This window comes from Podarcis liolepis, assembly GCF_965112155.1.
Source record: "Podarcis liolepis genome assembly, chromosome: 2".
NCBI classification, from domain to species: domain Eukaryota; kingdom Metazoa; phylum Chordata; class Lepidosauria; order Squamata; family Lacertidae; genus Podarcis; species Podarcis liolepis.
The window spans coordinates 55,090,805-55,112,910 of NC_139555.1; the positions used below are offsets into that span (position 1 = coordinate 55,090,805).

The window sequence follows — 22,106 nt, forward strand, 5'->3', positions numbered from 1 at the left end:
AAGCCTGAGCAAGTAAGTGTATGTAAGTCTTAACAAGCCATGTGAAGCAGTAGGTTGTGTAACCTGAAGAGATTTTGTTGTCACCCATTCCCATTTCTCACATTTTCAATTTAATTTACACTCCCTTCAACAGTAGAGATGGTTGTGAACGGAAATTCTTACATTCTCAATGAAACAGCATATTGTGTATTGTCGTGGCCTACAGTGAGTGCTGAAAACTCTCAAGGCAAAGAGCTCCTTTGGGTGTTTATCTGAAGATAAGATTTTACAATTTGCCTAGCACTAACCATTTGTGCTTCTTGGGCCTCTAGCATTCTTCCACATCTGTTTTGTAAGCATATCAGCTTGGCATTGACAGATAATTTCTTATACAGAAAATATTTCATAGGGAAAGAGTTACTCTCTTGTTTTGAATTGAAAGTCCCCATTGCTCTGGTGTACTTGTTTTCTGTAACTCATATAAGTCACCAATCCTAAACACACTTACTTAGAAGTAAATTCCTCTGAAATCAATAGAACTTCCTTCAAAGATCATGGTTAGTCTGACAGTTGTATCTACATTCAGGCAGGACATGTTATTATTCCCTCACTGCGAGAAGCCAAGTTACAGGGAACCAGGCAGAGGGCCTTCTCGGTAGTGGCGCCCTCCCTGTGGAACGTCCTCCCACCAGATGTCAAAGAGAACAACAACTACCAGACTTTTAGAAGACATCTGAAGGCAGCCCTGTTTAGGGAAGCTTTTAATGTTTGATGTATCACAGTATTTTAATATTCTTTTGGAAGCCGCCCAGAGTGGCTGGGGAAACCCAGCCAGATGGGCGGGGTATAAATAATAAATTATTATTATTATTATTATTATTATTATTATTATTATTATTATTATTAGCATCGCCAGGCAGTGCTACTTGAGCTCTCTGTGTGATGACAGGTACCTCCCGTGTGATGATTCATGTTCAGGGATGCTGGCATGGTAACACATTCCAATTCACTGCTCTAGGAAAGATGGCAAATTTGTTGATGCTGTATCTTGGGATCATTTAAGCAACTGGGACCATATTCTTGTCCTCATCTCCTGCGAGGATGGGTACAGCCGAACCTCAGCTTGTTGTGCAGGTTTGTGAGGATTCGAGATCATGAATAAAGTAGGCTAGTCTTTGAAGAAAACCCCTGGAGAACCACTTTTATTGACCAGGGATTATGATCCATTATAACAATTTGCAGTGAGGTAGTCGAGACCACTACTACACCATCCCAACAAAGTGTCTTTTTGGCGCCTTAAAGACCCACTCATTCATTAGGGGAAAGTCCATAGTTCCGTGGTACATTATCTCCTTTTATGCAGATGTTCCCAGGTCAATCCTTGGAATCGACAGGTAGAGTTCGGGGAGATTCCTGCCTGAAGTCTTGGGGAATGAGTCAGAAATGCATGATGCTACTTCTAAATGGCAAGTTGGCGTCTCTACATGCATGGCGTAAGCTTTTCCCTAATCCATATAACTCTGGCTGAGACTTTCCTTCCTGACAGCATTGTGAAAGAGAAGGAGAAGGAAGAGGGAGGCGGCTGGGCCCTCCCCCCCCCCCGCCCTTTTTCAGTCCACTGATGCCACGCTACTTTGCTTCATGAAGACTTGTGTATCAGCCAGACAAAAGTAAAATAAAAAACGGCTGGGACCACTCATATTTATGATCAGCTCATGGTTATGGTTTGAGAAAGTCAGACTGCACAAAATAAATGCTGCTTAACAGCAACAACTTTACAAGCATGGTAATGTATTGGAAGTACTAAAGAAAGCGAAATCTGAACTTTCACACACTGGTACTTCCTTGCAAATGTGTCCAAAACGAGCATTTCTGTGTTAGAATATGCATGTATTAATCTGAGCATGTTATGGCATTTTAATGAGAACTGAAAACAGATTTCTCGGACTTGTATCTATTAGAAGTTCTTAGGAATTATGGAAAATGCACCTTAAGTTATTAAATGTAATTTTATACTGTAATTATGTGATATAAAAATTAATGGTTTTAAATTACCAATTTGTTATTTAGCCAGTAGGATTTTCTCTGGATGCCTTCCTCGTCTAAAACTGCAAGATAATGAAGGCAAAGTTATGATTAGTCATACTGTTACACATAAATATTTGCATTTTGGGGAAATGCAGAACCACAAAATATCTACTCAACTTGCAAAAATAAATCCTCAGTAACTTACTTACCAAACAGCCGATTGTGTTGATTTTGGCACGGTGTTAGCATTAATCCGCAAAAATATGTCCACATGAAAAGGTGAAACAGCCAAGGCTGCCATAAAAATTTTACCTGGAAAAATATTTGCTCAGACAGTAATGCTTCCAGTCATAACTCATGTTGCTGGTTCAAATTTTATCAGGACACAAATGGCTGAAAACATTTACCACCTTAGTTGTGTGTGTTGCCCTTCCTTAGTAGGATCCAGGTGCAGAACTATTTAAAAATCTGAGGGAGAAAGAGTACATTCCTTACCATGAATTTCCTGTTCTCTGTGGCTACAGGAGACTATGTCCCCTCAGAACAGGAGACAAGGCCAAACTCTTGCATTTCAGCCAAACTCTTGCATTTTGTCCTCCAAAGGATTTTTGCTACCAACACAGACCAGGCTGAAAAGAGCTGAAGAAACCCCTCAGCCAGCTACCTCTGTGTGTGTTTGTGTGTACATATGTATGTACATGTGTATGTATGTATCAGTAGGACCACTCAGCCAAAAGAAAAGAAGAGGACAGGAGCCTCCTGAGTCTCCCTCCCTCTTTACACGCATAACAAGGCAGAAGTTTGAAGAGGTATTGGCCCAACATCAAAATCAGTGCTGAGGAGAACCCTCAGGGATTCAGAGAGGATAGCAATTAATAGCAGTACATTACTTTTTCCTCACTAGGCAGCATTCTAAATTCTTGGTGATCTCCAAGCAGCCATGAGTGGGGCAGGCAGTTGTAGATGGACGCAAGGAAAGATGCCTCAGGCACTTGAAATGAAAATAAGAAAGCCGTATCTTGATTTAACTCCTGATAATATAATGTGTTGCTCTTTCGCTGCTCAGCATACAATGAGGCAGAGGGAGAGAGGGAAGCATTTAACACAAGAACACCTCACTAAGAGTAGCTACCTTTCAGCCAGGACTAATTTCCCCCCAATTTCTATCACATTAGATAAATAAAATGCCTGCCTTGGGTGTCGAAACCCAAACACTGGAATGTTAACTATGTTCAGCTTTGTTTTCAAAGTGCTTTGTCCCAAATGTTATATTTCAGTAAACATGTGACATACAGTATCTGGGAGTGGAGGGAGAGAAGAAATGCCAAAACTACCATAATAGTGTGGCAGTCAGAGCTTAATTTCCGGGGGGGGGGGGTGTCTGTGTGTATGTCTGGCTGCCAAAAACCTAAGCTACCTTTCCCAAATATAAGATTGATGCTTAAGGCACTGCCATTCTGAATTAATTTTCCTAAGGGCTCTTGTGATCTATAGACTTGAGGGGGAAGGGGCACATTTGAGTTTTTTGCTAGCTAATACATCCTGTTTGCTAGCTAATACATCCTATTTATATTTCTCTGTCCTGTGCCATTTAATCTGAGGGCCAGATTTACCTCAAGTCCCCAACTGTGAAATCTGGGATCTGATGAATAGATGATTTGCAAGGCCATTCCATTATTATTATTTCTTTAAGAGCCCATGGGCTTTTCATTCTTCACTTGGTTTCAATGTGCATTGTGTATCAACCCCCAAGGGCTTCATAGTTTTGGTTTTCAGGCTGGATTGCTGACAGGGAATTCCGCCGGAATATTTTGTAGGTTTCTTGGACATCTTCTACATATGAAGAATGAGGCATTGCAGTTCTGAGGTGTTAGAATAGATGGCACCTCTTTAGGCTACAGGCAGAGGGGGCCACACCTTTGAATGCTCATCTGCATGCAGAACCCCCACCTTATCTTTCAGGGGTTTAAAAGGAGGACTACATTCTCTCTCCTGGATATGCTAATTCTCTACTAGTGGACTTGTTGTTGTTTACATTGGAAGCCTAAAGCGGTACTATCCATTCTACCATGTCGGGATTCTACTACCTCATTTTCCTTTAACCACTGACCACACATGAGTTCCTCTTTTGAAAACCCTCTGCACCAGACCTGCCAAGCTTCTCTGCACTTTCAAGCAAGGACTCTTGATTTACTATGCGCCAAGAACATATTAAAAAGAAAAGTTCAAAATGCTGTTGCTTGAAAACATTAGGTATGCTAGTAACTTGTAAGAGAGAAGAAGTTTCCTACTTATTAAAAAAATGTAGGAACCAATACGTTTCTATGTAAAAAATAAAATAAAAAATTCTCTCCTCTGGGATGGCAGTCTGAGGTAGAACAGTATGTTATATGTTGTTCTAAGGTTGTTGTTGTTTTTTAAAAAACTTAACATACACACAAACCAGCTTCTGAGGCTGCACTGAAGAAGCCTGAGTCCTTAAATCATCCCCGCTTGTGCTATTTTGCTATTGAGAGTACCTGATCCCATCAAGCTGCTTTTACCCCCAATGCATAGTGTTTGAAGTGTGAGGGGGAAAAAGGAATCAGAATCATAGGGATAGTAAGGGTAGTCTCTCAATTATGTCCACCTGAAAATAAGTGGGCTGATGTATTGGGAGCGGGGAATACAAGTACCTGCACTTATCTCCCAGCAGCAATAAAAGCAGCTTGGTAGAGAATTTCAAAAAAATAAAAAATAAATACACTAGTTATAGCATCAGAGATTGCATGGCTGTGTGCTTGCTTATTAAAAGAGCACAAGAGAGAGTGTTAGCTGGCTCAGACGTCACAATAAACCATGGATAGGAGGAGCAGGCGTATGGAGGCTTCAGACACTTGTGCTGCCGTACAGAAACAAGAAGTTCAAAAATTCTCTCTTCTGCTTTTGATTAACTACAGCTTGTCATGTTGTCAAATCAAGCAAACTGTGATTGATCATAATTATGGTTTGGTAGAAATAAGCCAGTGTCAAGCAATGGAGCTGGCTTGTTTCAATAATGTTAAGATTAACCACAGTTTAATGCTCAGATGAACTCTTAAGGAAAACCCCAGAGATGAAATATTGCATTCAATACGTGTATTATTTGTTCAATAAACACTAGAGCTTCGAAATGAACAAAACACAATAGAAAAATACACTTACTACGCTCCTTCAAAGATGCCTAAAAATATTAACAAAAATGGAAGATGTGCAAAAGCTGCTGCCAAAATGAAGGAGACCAGGAAAAGTCATTTTCTCTAACATCGGTGTGTAGATTTGTGCTTGCCTCTGCACCTCTTGTTAAATATGTTTAAATGGTGACTGAATACCTAGTTTATTACACTTCTGTTAAAAATCAGAATATATAAAAACTTTACTTCACAATATTTCAAATCATCATATTTACATCTCAAATTCAAAACAGTCAGTGAAACATACAGCAATGTGAACACTCAAGAATTTAAGATTAAATTAAAAAAAGCACACAAACATTTTAAAGCAGAAGAAGTCTATGGCCACTGAAATATGATAGTACAGCAGCTGGGGCGTGGGGCAGGGGAACCACAATTCACCAGGAAGTGCCAGTTTTTCTACTTCTGCAAGTGGGCCAACTTTTCAATTTCATCTGAACACAGTCAAAACTTTCTATTTCTTTTTAAAGCAAAGAAGAAGAAGAAGTATGGTATCTGAAAAATTTGGCTTTCAAATCATGCCATTAAGTGTAAATTCTACAGCTATGCAGACAATATGCAAAGCAACTTGAGAGCAATTTAGGAAAAGGGTGCATCTTTCCCAAAACAGGTATTTCACTGAGAAAGGCATTACTGAAAGGCATCAATGAATAGGTGAAAACATCAATCCTAATACTTCATATATGTGTGTTTTCCAGATTTTTCACTCAACTGCACAATAAATACAAAATTCTAAGGTAGGTGACTGTGTAGAGGAGAGGAAGGGAACCTGTGGCTCTTGAGATGTTGCCAATGGGCAAGGATGATAGTTGTAATTCAGTGGCATCCTTAATGCTAAAGGTTCCCCGCCCCGTGTATCACACACACACACACACACACACACACACACACACACACACACACACACACACACCAGGCTACAAATCAAGCAAGGGACATAATGACAGAAAGTATTGCTGTGAATGACAGAAGCTGCCCACATCAAAGAAATAAGAAAGGCCCAAGTGCACAATAGGCTTTGGATGCTTGTTTCTACAAATTTGTGCTAGTAAGTGACAAGAGAAGGACAGCAAGTCAGTCTATGTGCTATTCTACAAAAGCGACTCCTTGACCTCCAAGAAGGAAATTCCTGTTTGAAGAGATTGCAGATATTTTAGTCTTAGCTGTTCTGTTGTTGTTGCTTTTTTTTTTTTTAAAAAGCCTTTATGAACTTTGGTCCAAAACATTATATTCTTCATATTGCTGATGGATATTTTTGGGGATCACAGTTGCTACACACACTCTGGGAAAACATTCAGATTCTGTTGTGTGTCTTGCTTGGACATTAAAAAGTTAAAAGCATTACTGTAATGCAACTGCTGTATTGCTTTTGGTCTATGTAGTGAAGCAGTTCTCATTATTGGAATTATTTATGTGTTGATTGCTGTCCAGGATGGCTAATCTCTGCAGAGGAAAGCCATTAGTGTTGATGTACATAAGCATTATTTTCACCTTCTGAAGATAAAAGGAACAGACATGGTTTCCTCCAAGCAAATAGGAGGTTTATTTTGGACAGCTAGAGGAAAGTACAGGGGGTCTAATTTTTGTTCATCTAGCATTCCCTGGGTGTTACCCGAGAGGGCACCCGCAATGACTTTTTGTGATTTTGTGCAAGTAATTCCAGTTAAATGGGGCTTGGTATCAAGCAATCATTTTAAGCCACATTTACACACACACACCTTGCTAATATCGTGCCCTCTAAAACAAAACACAATTTAGAAAGTGGGTGCACACCTTTTGTAGAAGAGCGGAACAATTTCTGCTGAAGTTCCTCCCCCTCCCCCTTTCACATCCACCATTTCCTGCAGTGTCTTTGTACAAACAATGCATTACATAAGGAGCAACATACATTATTTACATAAACATTCATCTGAACAGGCACCAGAGTCCTTCACCTTTCTTTTCACAGTGGCAAACAGCAAATGATCTACAATACTCTAATCGGCAGTTGTCATGGATACCATGTAAAGCTCAGCAATGTTGTGTGTGAATGGGTCCATAGTTATAGAAACTCCACATAGTTCTCGGGGATCAATCCTGTTTTTCCGTTCAAGGTTCCTTCCAACCAGCCAGGCTCTTGAGATGGATGAACTGAGAAGAGAGTTGAAGGTTATTAAGTCTATAAATCCGAAACTTTAAAATAGAACTAGAATGTTGACTAACTTTTATATTTCCTGTTCTTCCTGGCCGTAGGAGTGTTTCCTCACTGGGATGGATCCTCCTCCTGGCCACAGAAAGAAAGGGTTATCCTCCAATTCAGTCTTCCTCTGAGAGGAGGGGCTCCACATAACATGCCTGCGCAGTGTACTTTCCAACCCCAAACAGCAACTTAGCAAACCTATTACCTGTATGTCTAAATAATAAAAGGTTAAGAAAGAGTGAGGAAGATAGTTGAGAGACATCCCTGGATGTCTCTGCCTAACCCTATCCATAAATCAGCTAACAGAGAGAAGAGGGCACTACTGAAGAATGAACCAGACTACCCTGAATCTACCAGGAAGAACAGAACATTTATTGGTCAGACAACATTCCAGTTTCTACCCCTAGTGTCCAGCAACTTCATCCTCAAGGGGATATAGCCACCCCCGGCCAAAAAATCCCTCTCTCCCAGAATACTATGAAGTGCCACATACTGTGTTAACAAAGAGACTTCTATAGTGTTTACGATCACTTGTAGATTACACAAGAGGAGGAAAAGAAAAGTAGCAGTGAGGGTGACAATGGATATGATCAAACATACATACGCATTTACGCTTTGCTTCAGTAGGAGGCAAGGACTAAGGGGTTAAAGTCTTTGGCTTCATCTCTCTCCCTTCTCTTGCCGAAGAGTCTAAATGTTTATGGTTCCCCTTGCTCATTTCCCTTTTCTGTAGTGCTGAGGTTTCAAATTCCATCTTTCTTCCCTTGTGGCCTGTTCCTCAGCCTAAAATTTCCTTCCATATTATCTTGCCTAGAATTCATTCCCACAATCTCCTTGTCCCCACCCTCCCCACCCTTTTCTTTTTTTAAGCTCTCTATGTTTATGTAGTTAACAGACATTAGGAAACTATATTCCTGTTTGTGAAAGCCATCGCGATGACAACAGGGTTACATAAGCCTGGTCATACATTCTAGCTCACAGGAGGAGGAAGGAAGAAGGAAGGAAGTATTATCAAGAGGCCATTGCTGTTTCTGTGCAGATAATGCAAAAGCCACTCTTGGGACTGAACAGGGCTTTATGGGGAGAAAAAATCTGGAAAGATAACCTTCAATACTTAAGAAAATTAATGCACTTATTCTCTTTCTGGCTTGCTCATTAATGGGATTTCCTATGCTCGACTCTGGCAAAGCGTTTCCTTTACTGATTTAAACTCTAAGCTGGCAATAGACATGAGGACAGCCAAGCACCATGAAGCATGCCCTCCCCCCTGCAAAAAGATGTTTAGGGTAGCGTGGGTTCCATGCCAAACTTCCACAAAATAATGCTACCAATATATATACTTTGGAGCAAGTAAAAAGTTAACAGCAAAAGTGTGGCACTTGAACTTGAGTTGCTCACCCACGTGCAATCATGTGCAATTTAAACACCCCATTCCGCTCCCTGCCCCACTCCTACCCCACTTCCATTCCGCCCTTTTAGTGACATCTTTTATGACGTTTCTGGGTGAATTCCGGGTTTGGCGCTATGTGTGTTTGCACAATTGTACACATATTGGTCATGCCTAAAACAGGGGTTGGCTGTATTTGGTTCCATACCTAAATCTGAGGTTGGGGATTAGATTAATCTATCAAATGAAACACAAAACTGCCTGAGTAGATTTGAACATGATTTTATGCCAAGAGATGAGAGGCCAGCAAAGTAATAGTAATAGTTCTCTTCCTCCTCCTTACTTTTTATCATGCCCTTCCTTGAAGGAACTGAAGGCAGCAACCATGGTAGGAATCCCACCATATTATTTCCTCCTCACCCGATTGCATAGGTTTTCAAAATGTTATCAAAATTTAACACAAATAGCAACCTTACAATGACAATGGATTTATTATAACTAGAATGGTTAGTATCAAGGTTGCTTTTACTTATTCATACTCTATATCCCTCTCTCATTTTGTTCTAGTCCACTAATGTGTATGAGGACAAGGAAAATGCTTGTATATTGATTGGGTTGGGGAGCAAGAAGAGGAATTTGAGTTAGTATACGTTTCTCTACAAAATTCAAGACATTTTATTTCAAAACTGAACATCAAAGTCCCTCTAATGGTTAAACAAGCAAAACCATGAGGCACTTGGGAACAATAGACCTCTAGGTTCGTTTGAAACAGGCTTCCTCAAACTTGGTCCTCCAGTTATTTTTGGCCTACAACTCCCATGATCCCTAGCTAGCAGGACCAGTGGTCAGGGATGATGGGAACTATAGTCTCAAAACAACTGGAGGGCCGAGTTTGAGGAAGCCTGGTCTGGAATTTCCTTCTCAGACTCGGAATACAAATTTACTTTTTAAGAGGAAACAGTATGCGTATCTTAGGAAAAGTTTTTAAAATATCAGCATTAAGGAAGTTATGTGACACCTCAAAATACATCAGTAAATTATGTGGGCTCATTTGTGCTGGATCTGTCTTATACACATGGCTAAATTTATAGGGGTGTCAACAGGGAAACTGTATGTACTGGTATTAGCTACACAATCCTATGCATGTCTACATAGAGGTAAATCCCAATTCAGGTCAATGGGATTATTCCTGGATAAACTGCATCCTAAATCAATCAATCTGAATCTGTTTCAGGCCCGGGGTTAACTTTCAGGCCCTGGGCACTAATACAGGTGAATGTTACCCTAAGGGAAAAAGGCATCTTTCATTGCATTGCCATAACTGCTAATATTTTCTCCTCCCATGTAATATCTGCATAGTCCTTACAGATCTGCCCGGTCCCTCTTCTTTTTATTTTGTTAACGACAATTCTTGAGCAGCTACTTGACTCTCCATCTTTTGTTACATTTCTCATTTCATTTGTACCCCATAGAATGTATGTGATTTACCTCATTTTTGTGTATATTTTATATTTGTAGGCGAATTCTGCATTCTACAGTTTTTCTCTCCAGTCTCTTCTTACAGCCTTAGTCAAATTTACATGTTTGTATTAAAATGATTAATGCAATTGGTTTTTTATTATCCTTTCAATTGATTTCCACATTGTTTCATTATTATATTTAGGATACTGTATAGGAGAAGGTCATCTGTATAATCCTTGTTAGTACTCTCAACATGTAAGGGTTCTTTTGGTTTTTTTAAACAGTATTTAGCTTTAATGTCCCCCACCACAGGCAGAAAACCTCAGCTTCTAAGGAAGATGGTAAGAGGGGAGGATGAAATTTTGCAGTTAAACCAAGGAAGGCAGTGAAACATTTAGAGAGATTGTGTAAATGATTTAAAGGGAAGGAGGCACTTGTTGCCAATGCTTTATACTGTTCTGGCCGAATCCTCCAAAAGAGGCAGTATTTCAGGGATACAAGAATTAATGCTCATTCAAGAGCTTATGGCAATGAAAAACTGGTGCATCATAGAATCATCGTTGTAGAGTTGGAAGGGAGCATGAGGGTAATCTCATCAACCCCCCTGCAATGCAGAAATCTTCTGAACAATGTAGGGCTCAAACCTATGACCCTGAGATGTAGAGTTTCATGCTCTGTTGATTGAGCTACACTTGGTCTATGGTATCGAAACAAGTGGCTGTGAAATTATATTGTGTGATACCCTGTTGTGACCATCTGCTAGTGCAGTCAAGTCCTGCTTCCGGTTGCTTGTTCCTGAATTGAGAAAAGTTCTGTGGCTATAGTAGTCACACCACCTACTTACCCTCATGTTCCTCCAGTCAGTAAATGTTGGCGTTATGAGTATGCATATGGAGACAGACCTTTCATGGCTTTTTTTGAGGGGGGGATTTAATACCCAGTATTCTGGGATTCTACTCTTGTTGGAGTAGAGAAGATTAGAAGAAGAACTACGTGTTTACCTGAGCTATGGCAAACCTTACAATTATGATGATTCCCCCCCCCCCCCGTAGCTAATGGTTGCTGCCATGGACAGTACCATGATCTCTATCTGCCATATCTTCTTTCCCCTGAAATCAGCTCACAAACTGGAAGTTCACATTCATTGGAGGGATGTGGCATGACCCTGATGTCTCTTAAAGTACCTCCAACCCCTCCTACTCAGAAACTGAGGATGCCACACAAATGAAAAAAAACAACAACATTTGGTACATTATACTAGCTGAATACTAGCTGAATAATGACCATGTTGTTTGGCAGCATGCCAAAAATGGGGGAGGGGGTGATGACGGACCCATCATCTATAAATGGTAAGTGCGGAAAGGCCCTCAATCCTGCCATTTATAAGCCGCCACTACAACAATAAGATACACTGTATAAAGTATACAGCCCCCTACTGAGTTATTTAAATGCGGGAAGCAACACTGAATAGTCTGCCCATCTTTGCTGTGATCATATGGCAGGCTTAAATAAATAAATAAAACTGAACCGAAAGAATGGAAGGAAATTCTGTTGCACCTTTCACTGCATTAAAAACATAAGGAGGTTTACAAATACTTCATTGGCGTGATAGGGTTAAAAACTTTTGCAAAAATTAGAGATCTAAGTTAATCAACTCTGTAGTTGGCAAATTGTCATTCTACATGCTAATATAGCTATTATTATGATTATGATTATTATTGAACCTAGGGAGGGAAAGGTACTCCTATGCATGGTGATTTGAGCAAATGAAACAAAGAGCATGAAATAATGAACCACTGTTACCACTGAATGTGAAAAATTGGCTGCTTTTCTCCTGGCCAGAGACGGGATTCTCATAGAGCTTATGCTGTGTCTTGTCAAAGATAGCAGAGGTTCAGGGTATGCAGAAGAGGTGGGGCTCTCTCTTTTGCTACATACGCTCAGTTTGACTAATGAGAAGCAGACTAACATAGCTAGTTTGACTTGCTAACTCTCACGCAAGATTATAGCTCCAAGTTGAAAAAGTATGGCAAATAAAAAAATGTGCTTCATTTGACATAATATTTGTCTTGTTAAAAACTATTTTAAAAGTGTTTTCTCTTAATGCAGCAATTATAAAATGCATTTTGCCACATTCAGTAGGTCGACTGCAACATAGTCCCAAGTGAGGTAACTAGGCATGGAATGAGATCCATTTGCACAAGACTCGCTTCTCCTCTCATCCCCCAACCTGTTCTGGGTTCCCCCCAACCTTTCACAGCATATTTAGGAGGTGGGGAGGCAGAAGGGGGGGAGGAGTCCCACTGCGCTGAGTGGACCTCATTCCGTGCACACAACAACTTATTTGAATCTAGTGGATATTATGCAAGTTGTCTCTCAGTGTGGCCCAGCTGATTTTTATCTAGCAACCACTGTTTGTTCAATATAAACAGCCTTTCTCTATTTGTTCTGCTTTTCTGTATGCCTAAGAGCCAGGGGAGAGCAGGCTACTAATCAGCAGAGAGTTCCAAGAATTCTATCTGAAGCTTGCAGTCTTATAAATAAATTCATTCTCTTCTTCAGCATCTTTCGTTTTTGCAAAAACGGTAAATTATGGCCACTTCTTCTCTCCCAGCTCCTAAACTTGGCACTCTTCCTCCCTTAAACCTGTTAAGAGTCTCTGTCCTCAAACCCACAGCTACACCTGGTTTGTCCACCAGCCATTTGGTAATTTTCAGTAAGTCTGTTAATCCTGACCAACTGACCCATTAGCAGGTATGGAAAAAGATGACACTGCTAACCTACCCATGTTGAATGAACTGGGCTGGTATCGCTGGGATAGTATTATCAATGCAACTGAAATCTCTTCAATATTAATTGAACTGACAACCTGCAGTTTGAAATACAGCCAAATACTTATGTGGTTGACTAGAGCTTTACAAATTTCAACATCCACAAAATTAGCCAAGTTTTCTCCTGCTAATTATTCCCCATTTTCCCACCATAATTGCCCTGTGCCAGCAACTCTCTCTCCTCCTTGGGTTCAATTGAGTATTTACCCTTGCAACCCCAAAGATGCACAAACTGGTGCGCAACATATAGTTTTTAGCCCATATGTTCCCAATTAGTAAACATCAAGTGGTCAGAAAGATGTAGTCTGTATCACCATTTGTAACAGGATGAAGTCTTCAGATTACTCAGTGGGAAACACAAGCCTTCCCTTTTAGATTACTCAATGGGAAACACAAGCCTTCTCTCTTGAGAAATCTTCTTTGTATTATGTAGGACTGGCCACACATGGATACTCACCATTATCAAATATGGTGCCTGCAGTGAAGGAGAGTTCTGAGTCGTGCTCTGCTTTGCAAGCATAGAGTGCTCTGGCTCTGCGGAATGGAGAACTGCAAAAATAATAACAAAAGAATCAGCACGCAGGAAGGTTTGCACATGTTTTCTTTGCGTGTGTGTTTGCAGACTTGACTATTTCTAAAGCATTTCTCCTGAAAAATCCTTGAAACGTGGATCAAAACTGCCAGATGGCAAAATGTGGAGGAAAAGACGAAACACAGGTCAAGGGAAAGATAAAAGGAATAATATTCAAGATAACACCAAGCATATTTAGAGGATGAGAGAGAGAGAGAGAGGGGGGGGGGAGAGAGAAGGGTGTGGGGTGGGGTAACATTTCTTCTCCAAAACCAAGTTTCGTTATTTTGGATTTTCAACATTAACTGCTGCATTTGGGACCAAGGGAAGCCCATGGTTGCCCAATGGAATGAGCAATACTATATCAGGGAGTGATGGGCAATTGTTTTTTAAAAAAATTAGAGGCAGGGAAAAGGAATCAACTCTAAAGAGTCAGCTGGAAAAACTTTGTGTGTGTGAGGGAGAGAGTTTCTGATAAGAAACATAATCCAGAGGCCTGGCTCCTGGTTGAGGCTGACGTAACCAAACTCTGCTAGCAATCTTTCCCTGGCATTGTAAATCATTTGAACTGAGGTTTTGTTGGTAATTTTTCTCTCTAGCTCAGTTCCAAGACTCCATCTGCTTGAACAGTACAATGCAAATTTCCAACCCCGAGGAAGCCTTTCCTATAGTGATTTACCTGCAGTGGAACCTCCATGCCACAAACCACAGTCCTGCCTACTCACATGTTACAGAGGCTTGAGAAATAAAGCATCATCAATCTGGAGTGGCAGCTGCTAGTTTAAGCCCTGGACATGCTGCCCCATGAGTGATCTCTTTCCCTCAGGGGAAGAGTGGGAAAATGAGACACATTTTCCCCAACAAAGCTCCTGGTCCGGCAGCAGTTAACTGTTGCTGCTGTGACAGTTTTTGGATTTCACCCAGTCAAAAAAGCTTGAGTGAAAGTGATGGCGCCTAGATGAGGCACTCTGGATGGTAGAGCTATGGCAGCTTCCTAACTGTAACTGGGAGCTAGCAGAAGGTGACACCTTTCAAGAAGAGGCTTCTAAGCCCTGTTTTCTCAGTCACTTTAGAGAGACATTAAAACCCAAAGCATTAAATGCCCTTTTGCTTAGAGGGCATTCACCAGTATGATTAATCTGCATTTTAAAGGACAACTGGACAGCTAAACAGCAAGTAATGTAATCCACCAGAGAGCTCAGAGGTATTATTATTATTATTATTATTATTATTATTATTATTATTATTATTATTATTATCATTGATTGATTTTATTAGTTTTTCTTGGGTTGAGAAATGTCCCATACTTTACTCCCCCCCCCCCATTTTCCACTGAAAAACCTTTTGTTCTGGAATTTGGATACACACAATTCCTTCCATTGGTTTCTGATATTTATTTTTTTCCTCCTTGCAGATTAGCCATATGCCTGGCTGAATGCGTTAACACAGCATTTTTTCCCCCATTAGCAAAAAGCACAGTTGTTAAATTTGAGCGCCTTTACAGTCTTTGAACATCCTTTGCTGACAAATGCATAAAGGGAAAAACAGATCACCTGGACAGCAGCATAATTAATGTTAGAAAATGGTAGGGAAGTTTCATTCCAATCCAGATCAGGAGATCTACAACGGAAGTTTGTTAAAGCAGCCAACAATTATTGCATATTAACTCCAGTTAAGCAGAACCTCCATCTAATCATCTATCAAGTGTTTCAACTAGAAGGAAGGCCAATGTGGGATCTCCTCCTAATGCAAATAACATATTTCAGGCAAGATTGTCATCTGAGAATATGGTTAAATTCTCCCTCTTTCCCTGCTGCGATCACAATAATTATCACCACTAGTGGATGCTTAAAAAAAGAAGTGTATGTTAACAACACATCCTGTTTGGTTCTTGTCTAAATTGAGAATAAACTATGAAAAAACCCTAGTCTTTTTCTGGCGCTAATTAGTGATACTTTATCTTTGTAAACATTATCAAGATGGTTAAGAGCCTTAAATTCAACTGCTGCAGTTTCCCATTGATTAGATATAAAAACTGATGTTTTAATGCACACAATCACTCAAGCACATGGCATAACAGCAGAGTAAAAATATATTAGTGTGAATGAATGTTAGGAACAGAAAGCTACATACTGAACATGTCCAGTGATTGTTACAAAGTCTGTAAATCCAAACCTAATGAATGGAAGACTAACCCACCCAGCACTACTTAATGACTAGGACCAAATCATTCAGTGCCTCAAAACTGTGTATAAAATTCACAAGGAGGCAATTTCAGAAGGAGGCACTTTACTAAAAACATTTCCAAGAAAAACATCTAGTTATGTAAAGAGATTGCGACAATTGCAGGCTTCCCTCTTGTTTCCTGTTCAAAGCTTTGAGACCAGGAACAAGACACACTTATTTAGAATTTTTTCCTCATCCCACAAATTCTCTAATGGAATCTTACCCACCACACCTCGGCAACAACAAAAGTCTTACACAGAACATTCAATTTAGGATTCCTGTTTGAAGACCACATTAACAGGAATATGATAATCAAAAGCAATATTTTGCATTCAGATGGATTCAACAAATAATGGGAAAACATAACACCTGAAAGCATTTCCATTGCAATATGTTTGTGTGTGGAAATTAATTAATATGAACCTTGCATTCAAGAGTCTTCCATGAAGGGTCCCTCCCCAAAAATGTTCAGGATACAACATTTTACTTAAGTCACTAGGAGCAATTATGGCTTATGTGCTCCATGAAACCAACATGTTGGGTCAAGCGGTTTGTCTGGATTTGTAGAACACCCGCAGGAACGAAAACAAATGAGAAGGGGAACTCCACAGAGACATTAAACACAGTTTAGGGAGATGGGAAGCAAAGCCGGCAGGGCGGGGGTCCACAGGGGAAGACAGTGCATTAATTGGTAATTAATACAAGTTACAAGAACAGCTTTGAACAATAAATTGCCACTGCCTGGTCCATTTCTTTTCCTGGTTTCTTTTCTTTGCTGTTATCTCAGTGTATGGTGCTGCAATGCCCTCCCTTTCGTGCTGCAGTGCCCTTCATAGCCCAGCCTGGATTACCAAGGGCATTAATGAGCCCTAGATCTTTCTGATCAGGCTTCTTCTTTTTTTTTAATTTCTGCCTCTGAGCATGGCACATGGCCAGAAAAGCACTCAGTCGAGTTTTGCCCATGTGACCTTGTACAGTTTATGGGAAGAGTGAGAGATTCCCTTGTGTGCGCACACACCCCAGACTCATAACGACAGCAATTCTGATTATGTTACACTAGATGCAGCCTTGTATCAAAACTAAAATGTGACATAGCCACCTTGTAGGGGTATTTACATTTGCAGATATAAGGCTTGTGAGTGGCTTCCAATTAAAATTACCATACCCTGGCCAGAATGCATGTGTCTTTTCTGTGCCCTGTTAATAAACTATAATGTCTATGATGCATCCCTGTAAAAAGCAAGCAAGTGAGCGAGTGAGAGAGATAGATAGTGAGAGAGAGAGAGATAAGGAAAAAGAACAAGGTTATTAGCTGATTGCATAGAGCTCCTACTCAAGGTTAACCCTGAAGAATTTTAAGACATCATGTTAACTTCACTGCTTAGCAAACATCTGAAGGAATGCAGAGGTCTTCATCATTTGTGTTCCAGAGTAAGGATGGGTGTTGCCATTTCAAGGCTACATACAGCAATGAATTTCCTTTGACCAATACCAGGCGCCAAGGCTGCCCAGAAGTTCTGTCCCTGATCCAAAGAGATATCTGTGGTTGCTTAGTAGTCAATTGCATCCTGCACATTCTCAGAAGAACAGATACTGAAATCAGGTTTCAGGATGAATCCTAGACACACATTACAGCATCACAAGGAACTACTGTAACAACTTTTACACAGGTAGCAGACACGTGAATACACACTGTATGTGGATTTCCATTGCTGTCACAGCATGCTTGCCATGCTTGCTTGTAAAGAAAACTGTTTTCTGTCCAGTGTAACTTCATGATCATGAACCCTACACTATGCCACTTAGTAAAGGGGTTTTAACTCCAGTTATTGTCAATGTAAGGTAAGAAAGCTATATAACAAAATGTATTTTGAATATAATATACAAACAAGCCCAAAGAATCAAGCCCAAAGAATCAAAAGAAGCACTTCCTGCTTTGGGCTCAACTTGTTGAGTGGAAGCTAATCAATATAGGGTTGGATGGATTTGTACACATCTGCTCTATGTCACTTTCACATGTGTTCATTCGCTGGTTCATCTCACCTTTCATGTAAGAATCAGTAAGGCAGCTCCAGAAGTGGTGCTTGCTTGTTTTGAATTGAAAAAGGGGGAAATGTTCCTAGCAGTGCAGAGTAAACTAAGGCATGGATGCAGGCATCTTAATCAAGGCACACATCTGGCAATCATGGAGACCATACATTAGCTGAGTTTGTCCTTGTGACTGCTCTTGCATTTTCTGCAGTTCTCCACCAAAGTGGATCAGGGTCCAAGGAGGTTCATTTTCAACTTGGGACTCCCTTCCTCTGGACTGTTTTGCACATTTTTTAAAAATTGGGGGTGGGATACTTTTTCTGTGCATTTTGTACACTTGAACAATCCTCCTTGAGTTTATTGCTGAATTAAAACTGCTAGAAAAACTACAGCCAGCGGAAATCGTTAGTAAACAATGTTTCTAGCATAGGCTACCCAACTGTTGTTGAAAGGTAAGGTTAGCTTGTAAATGAGAAGAGGACACCATCTCAAGTAAAGATAGCCCAAGTCCTGGGAACCAATGCTGGGCAAACATTTGTGGCTACCATTCTGTACTTACTTACCTGGGAGTAAGCCCCACAGAACTTAGTAGACATGTATAGGGCCACTCTTGGAAATCAATGAAGACTGTAATACTATTGGTCTTTTGCAACTATATCCATCTCTTTGGCTGAATGGGCCTGAATTTTAAGAGGTCAAACAGTTTTTGAATGTCTGTAAATGGTCGGTATATATTCACCCATATTAAATGTTCCAGTTCTCATAAACGTCACAACCTCACTGCCTCAAAAACCCTCTATTCTCACTGACACAACTGAATCTGAAAAAAAGGAAAACTGGACTGTAGTTAAATGTCAGGCTTAAAAAAGATATAATGCATTTTTTATCTGAAATTATTCATATTTGGGGAATGGAAATGAAAGCTTACCTACTGCAGAGATGGTTTTAGTGAGTATCAAGCAAGTCCAGCAATTTGGCAAATATAAAACAAAGTCAAACACAACTGAAGGGGATTCTCCAAAGCTGGGATAAGAAGAAAGCTAAGGTAGACAGTGCTTAGATCACTCAACCAATCACTCCTCTGGAGGTCATGGAATGTTTCAAAGTTTCCTTTCCTGATGCCTGACGGCAGCTGGGGGATTGTGACACTCTGGTAACTAAAACAAGCTGGGCCACAGTGAGGAAGCAACGCAGGGAAAAAGAAGCTTGTAAACGTAAAATATGATAGCAGCAGTGGCAACTTAATTGAGCAAAACAAAACCCTCAAACCTGCAACAGACCTGATGGGGGATGAGTCGCTGGACGTAGAGGAGGTGGGCATAGGGCTGGATGGTGCGGAGAACATAGGCCAGGACGGTGAAAGGGGTGACGTTGGACTTGGATTCTGAGGGCTGCAAGACAGAACCGGATAACTCATCAAGACACAGGAAACCACAACACAGACAGATACACACACTTAAGGTGCTTGGGAAATTTTCTTAGCATCAGAGGAAACTACAAAATGGAAATGTTGGGAACTCCGGAAAATTGCTCCAAGACTGGAGGTTTGTTTATCCACATGCAAACACATCTGTGCACACAGCCACGCCTCCCCATTACACCTGGTTTGTCATTACCTGGCTGGCAAACTTGGCTCTTTGCCTCGTTCAGTAATAGTATTCCAAACTACAGAGGCCACCTCACTGCACACAGCTGCTTACCTTTTCATATTTCCAAACAACTAACAACATTTCCAAACAACTAACGCCCACAACTTTTGTTTCCGTTTGTTCTGGTGCTATGTGTGTGCATCGTGAAAAATGATACCCTGTTTACATTTAGGAGTAAATGAGCATGCTGGAAAGCCAAGTGAGCATGCTGTTAAAAGGATGGCAAGGAAGCAGTGCTAGTGCTGCCTCTTCCACTCCAAATGGAATGCCAGTAAGACAAGACAACAACAGAACCCACCACCCTGCCCCACAATAAATCAGGTAGAAATGAAAAACTGAATTTCCACTGAGATGGTGTTAATACAAAGTACATTTAACATGCCCTCCGTCAGTAGCAATGAACAGGCCTGTGTTGCTGACCTTGCTTCCCAAAGCTATGCACTGCTGCCAGTTACTGAGAGAAGGGGGAGCAAGGCAGCAGAGAGCTTGGCACGGTGCAGGCGCAGTATCAAGATCACTTGATACTGTATCCCACTGCTGTACCCACACCATCCCAAGCTGCCTGCTACTTTGGTCCTCCCTCTCTCCCTCCTGGCAACCAGCAGTAGTACACGGTCTTCTTTGATTATCCAGTTTAGATAGGATAGTGGGCTTCTCATATAGAAGAAAAGAGGCACATATTTGAGTACAATTTCTAAATACAATTATCACTTCATTACACAGCTCAGCAAATTTCTCTACCACCGGCCCTAAAGGATCTTTATTGGCTCCCAGTACTTTTCTGAGCACAATTCAAAGTGTTGGTGCTGACCTTTAAAGCCTAAACGGCCTTGGCCCAGTATACCTGAAGGAGCATCTCGACTCCCATAGTTCAGCTCAGACACTGAGGTCCAGCTCTGAGGCCCTTCTAGCAGTTCCCTCATTGCGAGAAGTGAGGTTACAGGGAACCAGGCAGATGGCCTTCTCGGTAGTGGCACCCGCGCTGTGGAATACTATCCCATCAGACATCAAGGAGATAAATAACTACCTGACTTTTAGAAGATGTCTGAAGGCAGCCCCTTTTAATGTTTGATGTCTCACTATGTTTTGTTGGAAGCTGCCCAGAGTGGCTGGGGCAAGCCAGTCAGATGGGCGGGGTATTATAATTATAATTATAATTATAATTATAATCATAATTACCACTAGAAACCAAGTTTAGGAGGTTCCAATAAGGACCCATTTACTACAGTACCATCAGTTTGCAGTTGAGGATAATATGGGTAACATCCAAGTAACTAAGACTGCTTATCACTAATGGCCAGAATGTTGTGAAGAAATGTTTGAAGTCCCCTTCTCTCAAACATATTACCCCACTTTTGGGGGGTTTTTTGAATACCTGGTTCTGGTTGAAGAGCAGCACCAATGGGTTAGTTTCTTGTCATTCATTCAATTTGGATTTCAGAATTTTGTAAAGACTGCTGCACATGCTCAGTATGGTCTTAATATGGCTTCCTGCTGCTTCGACTCATTTCTGCTATCTTTTTTCCTTGCAGGTAAACCATACACAGGGGACAATAATGTTCAATAACACACCATTTATTTTTATTCTATGGAAAACACACCAGTTAAATTGTAGCTTATATATGGGCCTTGCGAATTCCCTGCTGAGGGACACATGGATAAACAGATCAATTAGAAACATCATGCCAGAAAAAGACAAACCTGGCTTCTGCCTTTTCATGATGAAGAGATGTGTGAAAAGTTTGTGAAAGGTGAAAGTAGGGAACGTTTTTCCTTTAAATAAAAGGGAATAAAAGGTTAAAAAAAATGCTCAGAAATGTTATCTTCACACACAAACTGTACCATCCATTCCGCATGCCCTATGTCTATTTCTTTTCAGAGAGTGTGTGTGTGTGTGTGTGTGTGTGTGTATATATATAAACCTGCATATATATATATATATATATATATATGCTTTCGTAGATTTTCACGGGTACAGGAATGCAGGTTTTGGTGTCTTCGGGTGTCTTCCCGTGTAAGAGTTGGGGTGTCTAGGCGACGTTTCGACGAGGTCTCACTCGTCATCTTCAGGCTGGTGCTTTCGGCTTCTTGTTACTGGAACAGAGCAGGATCTCAGTGTTTGAGTTCCTATAAATACTGTTGAGGGGGTGTGGTGTATAGCCTCCAACGTTCTGGGCAGAGAGGAAGTTCCCAGGTTAGTGTGCCTTTTCTTCTTTTGTTCCTTAATTACTTGAGGGATATCTTGAGTGATTTCTTGAGTGATATTCTGAGTACCACTTAGGTGGGTCATTAGGTGTGGATTAGTTGCTAAAGCTTTCGTGTCTTGACCTCTTGAGCTTGTGAAGAGTTTTTCTGAGAAGATGGCTGTACTGCACTTAGTTGTGCTCTGGCTTGGCTTCGTGTATAGGGGCGAGCTGTGGTTTTGTGCCCTGTGCCAGCCAGATCTGTGTAGGGATTGCAGGGGGGTGCAGCATCCGGAGGTGCCACTATGGTTTGGCTACTGGATGGTGTCTGTAATTTATCTGTGGAGAGGGTCTGGGTTTGGGTCTGGT

General features: G+C 40.8%; 1 protein-coding gene across 11 annotated transcripts in view; it reads right to left on the minus strand.

Moving 5' to 3' along the window:
• Positions 1-5,109: 5,109 nt before the first annotated feature.
• Positions 5,110-22,106, minus strand: part of ARHGAP26 (Rho GTPase activating protein 26) — a 207,506-nt gene continuing 190,509 nt past the window's right edge. For 6 of the 11 annotated variants that reach the window (XM_083487861.1, XM_083487859.1, XM_083487860.1 and 3 more), the window contains 4 exons: positions 21,256-21,327; positions 19,186-19,296; positions 13,535-13,626; positions 5,110-7,349 (listed from right to left, as the gene is read on the minus strand). In XM_083487861.1, coding sequence (XP_083343987.1) covers positions 7,261-7,349; positions 13,535-13,626; positions 19,186-19,296; positions 21,256-21,327 — 364 coding nt within the window. In that variant the 3' untranslated portion in view covers positions 5,110-7,260. The remainder of the gene's footprint in view (positions 7,350-13,534; positions 13,627-19,185; positions 19,297-21,255; positions 21,328-22,106) is intronic. The other 5 variants (XM_083487863.1, XM_083487862.1, XM_083487857.1 and 2 more) reach the window with 2 other exon arrangements.